This window comes from Cervus elaphus, chromosome 14 (assembly GCF_910594005.1).
Source record: "Cervus elaphus chromosome 14, mCerEla1.1, whole genome shotgun sequence".
In the NCBI taxonomy this organism is placed as follows: domain Eukaryota; kingdom Metazoa; phylum Chordata; class Mammalia; order Artiodactyla; family Cervidae; genus Cervus; species Cervus elaphus.
The window spans coordinates 51929971-51938125 of record NC_057828.1 but is presented as its reverse complement, the minus strand read 5'-3'; the positions used below and the strand labels follow the sequence as shown (position 1 = coordinate 51938125).

The following is an 8155-nucleotide window of genomic DNA, read 5'->3' as shown; positions in this document are numbered from 1 at the left end:
AGAGCAGCTCTGCCAGGTGGGGATGGAGAGTTCTTGGGGACCGGCCGTCTGCTAGCTCTGCCTGGGAGACACCCCAAGACCGTGGAATCCTGCGCCTCGAAACTTCCAGAGGAGCCTCTTATGTCACAAAGTGGCCTGAGGGGCTTCCAGCTTATTTGGGGGGAGCACAGATGAGGATGCTGCAGGCATGTTTGACCCGCATGTATTAGACTGCCCAGCGGTGATTTTCGACAATGGGTCCGGGCTTTGCAAGGCAGGACTGTCTGGAGAGATTGGCCCCCGCCATGTTGTCAGCTCCGTCGTGGGGCACCCCAAGTTCAAGACGCCTTTGACAGGGGCCAACCAGAAGAAGTACTTTGTGGGGGAAGAGGCCCTGCACAGGCATGAGGTCCTTCACCTGCACTACCCCATTGAGCGTGGCCTGATCACAGGCTGGGACGACATGGAGAAGCTCTGGAAGCACCTGTTCGAGTGGGAGCTGGGAGTCAAGGCCAATGACCGGCCGGTGCTCATGACAGAGCCCTCCCTGAACCCCAGGGAAACCCGGGAGAAGATGGCCGAGGTGATGTTCGAGAGCTTCGATGTGCCCGCCTTCTACCTGTCAGACCAGGCCGTGCTGGCCCTCTATGCCTCGGCCTGCGTCACGGGCCTGGTGGTGGACAGTGGGGACGGGGTCACCTGCACTGTCCCCATCTTTGAGGGCTACTCCCTGCCCCACGCTGTCACCAAGCTCTATGTGGCGGGGAAGGACATCACAGAGCACCTCACCCGGCTCCTGCTGGCCAGCGGGAGGACCTTCCCGTGTGTGCTGGACAAAGCCCTGGTGGACGACATCAAGGAGAAGCTGTGTTATGTGGCCCTGGAGCCCGAGAAAGAGTTGTGCCGAAGGCCAGAGGAGGTCCTCCGCGAGTACAAGCTGCCCGACGGCAACATCGTTCCCATCGGGGACCAACTGTACCAGGCGCCCGAGGCCCTGTTCTCGCCTGAGCAGCTGGGCATCCAGAACCCGGGCCTGTCCAAGATGGTCTCCTGCAGCATCACTAAATGTGACGCTGACATCCAGAAGACCCTCTACGGGGAGATTGTGCTGTCCGGCGGCACCACACTCTTCCAGGGGCTGGACGACCGGCTTCTGAGGGAGCTGGAGCAGATGGCCTCCAAGGGGACCCCCATCAAGATCACGGCACCACCCGACCGCTGGTTCTCCACATGGATCGGTGCCTCCATTGTCACCTCCCTGAGCAGCTTCAAGCAGATGTGGGTTACCTCTGCGGACTTCAAGGAGTTTGGGACATCCGTGGTTCAGAGAAGATGCTTCTGAGGGGCCCCAAGTCCAGGGCAGTCTATAGATGGGATGTGTGTTCACCGTGTGGCATCCTCGGGATGTTCAATAAAAGACAAGACGGTGCAGTGTTTGGGCATGTCAGGCTCGGTTCATTCTTGGGGCACCAGAAAAAATCTCTTTTCATTGGTTCCATCCCCTGGCCCCCTTTCTCCCAAGAAAGCCCTGGGTTATGAGTTGAGTGTCCTTATGTAGAGTTTGTGCCCAAAGCAAGGGCCCAGGGCTCCTGCCCAGAACCTGGAACTTGCATTTTAAACATGTGTCTTAGGTCTGTCGGGGCTGGGAGTGGAAACAAGCAGGAATGCTGTGCTGTTCTGAGGTCACAAAATCTTCCTTTGAGATAGCACCACAGGGTTTACACTCTGCCTAAACCTGGGGTGGGCAGCTGAGTGAGGTGGAAACCCTTGCCTGGGTGGAGGGATTCAGGAAGGAGCAGAAATTGCCATCGGTTTTCGGCTTTGTGAGGGTCCTCCTCCCAGTGGCAGTTTAAGAATCACCGGTTGATTATTGTGATGTTTCTGTTTGTTTTTACTTTCAAAGATGTTTATAGCATTGTTTGGTGGTAAATACCAGAGACAGAGTTAATGGCCATCAATAAAATCTCATTTGAACAAATTATGCATAAAAGGAGTTTTTTCCACATTGATGGTGTGGAACTCTCTCAAAATATAATTGGGAGAGAAGTAGAAAATAATAGAGATATCTTTATAAAATGAATTCCCCTTTTTGGATAAAGAAAGCCATAACACTTTAGCATGTGTACCTGAGCAGGTTAGTATGTACAGGCATAAGTGAATATGTGTGTTATGGGGTTATAAGCACATGAAGAAAAGAATGAAGGGCAGATACCATGTGCTGGTGGGGGAAGGAAGGATTGAGAGGTAGTAGAGGGAGAGGGGAAATCTTTCCTTTAGGAAATTTTACTAAAGAAATTCTGCTTGAATGAAATAAACCCATTTATCTAAATTGTGTGTGTTTGTATGTTTAATGTTTGCCTGGTATATCTTTTCCCATCCGTTTACTTGCAAATTACCTAGGTCATATTTGAAATATGCATACAGTGTATCAAAAGATAGCACATAGTTGGATCGTGTCTGACTCTTTGTAACCACATAGACTTTAGCCCACCAGGCTCCTCTGTCCATGGAATTCTCCAGGCAAGAATACTGGAGTGGGTAGCCATTCCCTTCTTCAGGAGATCTTTCCGACCCAGGGATAGAACCCACGTCTCCCACATTGCAGGCAGATTATCGTCTGAGTCATCAGGGAATCCCACTTTTAAAAATCCACCAATATCTGTTTTTTTAAAAAAAATAATAATTGATATATGTAGATATTATATGCAGATGGTTTACATTTAAGGTCCATCTTAAGTCTGCTGTTTCATCGTTTTGTTTCCTCTTTATTTTTTTCTTACCTTTGAAACCATGTCCCGTAGGGTTAAAAGAAACATGACTGGCAGAAATTCTCGAGCTTGTCTTAGAGCTTGTTAAAAACCCCTCTACTTGCAGCCTACCTTCACTTAATTATTCTATTGCAAATTGCATACCCTCCAAACTTCAGGTAGCCCAAACTATAAGATATTTGCCCTAGTTGTTTGCCAGGAGTTTTGAGTCAGCTGTGTCTAATTCAAGGTTGAGCCAGCTAAGACTTGTTGGGACCACTGACCCTAAAACTAGGCCTGAGTCGGTGTCCTACAAAGGAATTTTTGACATCAGAGGACCAACACCTCCCCCTCATATCTTGCTAAGCACTGATATTTTTGAATATGCATCCCATGAGGAAGCAGGCAACTCAGATACACCTGCACAGAGCTCTGGTTACAACTTTTCCAGGCACCTTTCCTCACACTTAAGACCACCCCACTTCTTGATCCCACAAATATCTCAAGACCCTGGCCTTTGTGTGGGGGAGGAATCTGAGACTGGTTCTCCCATCTCCTCACTTGGCTGCCTTGTGAATAAACCCTTTCTTGGTTGCAAAGTTCGGCATCTCTGCATTTGACTTGCTGTGAATTGGGCAAATGATCCTGCTTCAGTAACCCCTTCTTGCAAGTTACTTGAATGTTTTGGGGGGATTCCATCTTGATTTATTCCATATTTATTTATGGCTTTGTATTGATTTCTTGGTGGTTGCTCTGAGTAAACACCACCACCCCCTGGTATTACATTTTACCTCTAGGAGTAAAGTGTATTTAGGTCTCCTTACCCACCCAACTTTTAAATAGAATTGTTTTTTCTTTAACCAGCAAATGATTCCAGAAACTCAAGAGAATAGTCTAATATGATTACTGCTATTTTTACCCAATCCCACATTCTTTTGCCCTTTCTGGAGTTCCAAGCCATTCTTAGTAGGAACTTCCCTTAGCAGTTCTTTTAGGGTAGGTTTGCTAGCAACAGATTCTCTTAGTTTGCCAACATTTGAGAGTGTCTTTACTTCCCCATCACCCCTAAGGGATATTTTCGCTGGGTATAGAATTCACAGTTAGCCATTTTCTTTCAGCACTTGAAAAATATGGTGCTGATTCATTCTCCATCACCTCTGTGGGTTTCAGATCAGAAATCTTATTATTTGATTGGTGTTTCCCTTCAGGTAATGCATCATTTTTTCTTTGGCTGCTTTCAAGAGTTTTTTCATTATCTTTAGTTTTCAGGAGTTTAGTTGTGGTGTGTTTTGGCCTGGATTTCTTGGATTTATCCTGTTGTTGTTGTTGTTCAGCCATTAAATCCTATCTGACTCTTTGTGAGCCCATGGACTACAGCATGCCAGTCTTCCCTGTCCTTCACCATCTCCTGGAGTTTGCTCAAACTCATGTCCATTGAGTCGGTGATGCTATCTAATTATCTCATCTTCTGTCACCCCCGTCTCCTCTTGCCCTCAATCTTTCCCAGCATCAGGGTCTTTTCCAATAAGCCAGCTCTTTCAATCAGGTGGCCAAAGTATTGGAACTTTAGCATCAGTCCTTCCAATAAATATTCAGGGTTGATTTCCTTTAGGATTGACTGATTTGATCTCCTTGTTGTCCAAGGGACTCTCAAGAGTCTTCTCCAGCACCACAGTTTGAAAACATTGATTCTTCAGTGCTCAGCCTTCTTTATGGATTTATCATTTTGGGGATTTATCCATTTTCTTGAACCTGCAGCCATGTCTTTTGTCAAACTTGGGAAAGTTTGTGCTATTATTTCTTCTAATATTTTTGTAGTTCAATCTAATTTCTCTCCTTCTGGGTCTCAATTTTTTTTTCCTGTCCTTAGGCCCCTTCCTTCATCATTTTCAAGTTTACATTCTGTGTTTTCAGATTGAATAAATTCTCTTCACCCATCCTGAAAGTTTCTGATTCTATCCTCTGCTATCACACTATTTTTGAGCCTTTCCAACACATTTTTTATTTGAGTTGTGTTTTACAGTTTGATAATTTCCACTTGGTTCTCATCTTATAACTTCTAATTCTTTACTGAGAGTTTCCAATTTTGTATTTGTCTCAAGGGAATTCGTCATTGACTGCTGAAATGTTTTTATGATGGAGGCTTTAAAACCTTTACCAAGATAACTCCAACATCTGGTCCATTTCCATCTGCTCCGACAATCACATCTGCTGATTGTCTTTTCTCATTCATGGTATGATTTTCCTGGTTCTTAGTATGATGAGTGATTTTCTGTTTTACCCTGAACATTTTGATGAGCCTCTGGATCCTATTTAATCTTTTTGTAGCATGCAATCACTCCTGTGGAGGTGAGGTGTGAGGGCTGGGTGGGTAGGTGGGACCCATGGATATCTCCCCATCAATATGGTCACTACTCATACACCCTTCTTGTAGACAGGTGGGGTGGAGGTTCAGCTTCCCTCTCGGCCCCAGTAACCCTTCCTGGAGAAAGTGGGCTCTGACTAACACCTCCTCACTGCTCCTGAGTGGGAGGGGGGTAAATGCTCAGCTCTCTGCAGAGCCACCTTGATGCCAGTGGAGGGGGAGGCAGAGTGTCAACTAGCCCTCTCCTGCCAACTTTCATCTTGTTCACACTGAGTGGGGTAGAGAGTCAGACCTCTGCAGGGCCCCACAGATATGGAGGTGGGGTAATGAAGCAGTGCTGACAAAACCCTGCTTACACACCTCCTCCAGTCTCATTGCTGCTGGGTGAGGCTAGGGTTCAATTCATGATGGCAATTGTCATGATGACGATGGCGATGTTGCTGCTGCTGGTGATGATTGTGATGGTGATGACGATGGTGGTACTGATGATGGGGGTGATGGTGCTGCTGCTGATGGTGATGATGACGGTGATAGTGATAAAGCTGAAACTCCAATACTTTGGCCACCTGGGGTGAAGAGCCGACTCATTGAAAAAGACCCTGATGCTGGGAAAGATTGAGAGCAGGAGGAGAAGGGGATAATAGAGGATGAGATGATTAGATAGCGTCACCAACTCAATGGACATGAATCTGAGCAAACTGGGAGACAGTGGAGGGCAGAGGAACCTGGTGCTCTGCAGTCCATGGGGTCACAAAGATTTGGACACCACTTAGCAACTGAAAAATAACAACAGTGGAGATGATGATAGTGATGAAGGTGATGATGATGTTGATGATGATGATGATGGTGATGATGGTGGATATAATGGTGATGACTGTAGATTTCTGACCTCTAGGTCATCTTCAGCACTAAGTTTAATGTGCTGTTTGGGGGTGTGGACAGGGAAAGTAACTCAAGATCCTGACAGAGTTTATATCAGAAGCTTTGAAACTGATCTGGCTTCTAATTCTGGCTTCCCTAAGCAGAGTGGGAGGTCCAGGGAAATGTCCAATAGGCTAGGCTGCTGCTAATGAGGGAAGAGAATAGAGCTTGGCCCCTGCTTTGTCTACACGAAAGACCAAGGTTTGGGAATGAGGTAGGCTTAGTCCTGGAGGAGGAGGAGGAGCCCTTTGGCTTTGGGCTCCTCAGACCTTGCCTGCCAGGAGGCCAAAGAACGAATCTGAGCCAGTTTCCCATTTCTGAGATATGGGCTCCCACTCCCCACATCTTGCAGAGGCCTCTCCTGATTGCTTCTTATCCCCTTGGTCCTGGGCAAGATCTTTCTGTGAAGCAACATTTAGATGCAAGATGAGATGAAATACTGCAGGCAGGCAGGGAAAACAAAGAGAGCCAGAACATGACCCTGGCTCTGAGTAGACCAACCCACCGGTATCCCCAGTGGGGACCAGATGCTGTCAATTTCTCCATCACCTTGCCAAAGGCATCTCTCCTGGCCCTGTGAGAGGTGATCACTCATGCCTCAGAGGCCAGTGATATGACTTTGGAGTCCAAGCCCCTCTGTGTCCTGAGGATGGACAATGCTCAGGGCCACCCCATCCTCTATGGTGGTCCCTACCATGATGCTCAATCTGCCACCCCCAAAGCTCAGCTCCCACTCTGGACTGCAGCCTTGGTTTCTGCAGGGAGCTTGGGAATGGGTTCCGTGAAAGATCCCACCAGTGACTGTGGGATACCCACAAACCACATGACGTGGCGGGAACCAGACAGGAGCAATGCTTCCTGTCAGATAACCCCCATCGGCCACCCCACAGCATGCCCACCTCCTGAGACATTATGGAGGAGATCTGAAGGCATCTCTGTCATCAGGGTTCCTGTGGCCCCAGACTCTGATTAAGAGTCAGGAATCCAGAGAGAATGGGGCCATTGTGAAGCAGGTGTTTGGGGGAACCTGGTGCATTAGGGCCCTTCACCCCTTGGCCAAACCCCAGGCCTCATTGTGGATGGTGTGGAGGCCGTGATGGCCACTGTGCGTGTCCACCAGGACCACAGCCTGTCCCTCCACGTGATGTGAGCCAGAGGTTGAGACATCCCTGGTACCTGGGTCCTGCCGGAGCAGGGACGCCCTCTGCAGGCTAGACTGAGGATGAACTTGGGCAAGACACTAAGTAGACGGTGTCAGCCCCCAGAAGGGACTCAGGATGATGTGTGTGACTATGTCCTTCCCAGGGGCCACCCCACCTGGAACATAGGACCCCGAATTCACAGCCAGTCCCAACGGAGGGACCACGTGCAGCCAAGATGTCTGCAGGACCTGCCAAGGAGCTGGACCGGGTGTGCAGATGTGCCCAAACTGCCCAGCGCTGCCCTGGCTGTCCTACTCTGTGGGGGCTCTCTGCTCAGGTGTGGTCCACCCCTCAGGTGGGGGGTCACCCTTGAGGAGCTAAGTGCAGCCCTGCACCCTGACAGCACTTCTCCCAGGCAGGGCTGGTCACCAGCAGGCCCCCAAACTCACTCGTTCATCCCACAGACCCTCCAAGTTCCAGGTGGGCTCCATGTGCCTGGGGTCCTGCAGGAAATGGCCACACTTCTTTATCCCCCAGCAGTAGGATATCCCCCAGCAGACGTGGCTATTGAAGAGGAGATGGGGCCTTGGGCAGAGGTGTGAATTCAGATTGAACCCCAGACTCCGCGGTGCGCTATGGACACCTCAGGGTACGGTTGACAGGGCCGGGGAAGGGCAAGGGGCATTGCACATATGGCAGCCAGCGGGCTCTGCATACAGACCCCCACCCTGATGTGGGTGCGGGTCCAGAGCTGTGAGCAGTGGTGTCCACTGTGTGCAGTGCCCGCCCCCTGCATGGACTAGGTGCGTCCAGCTCTTGAGCACTTCAGACCGGCATGGGACCCTCTCCCCAGGGCCTTCGGGCAGAGGGGGCTGCCTGGGAGGGGTGCTAGTCCTGGAGGAGGCAAGCAGACAGGAACAGGCTGAGCCTCCACAGGGTCATTCCAGCACAGAGATGGATCCTGAGGCCCCACGGCCAACAGCTGAGTCGGGGGCCTTGGG

At 49.5% G+C, this 8155-nt stretch overlaps 1 protein-coding gene across 1 annotated transcript; it reads left to right on the top strand.

Annotated features, from left to right (window-relative positions):
- ACTRT2 (actin related protein T2) lies at window positions 1-1408 on the top strand. Its single transcript, XM_043923887.1, has one exon. The coding sequence runs from the start codon at window positions 188-190 to the stop codon at window positions 1319-1321; it is 1134 nt and encodes a 377-aa protein (XP_043779822.1). The 5' UTR covers window positions 1-187; the 3' UTR covers window positions 1322-1408.
- Window positions 1409-8155: the final 6747 nt, after the last annotated feature.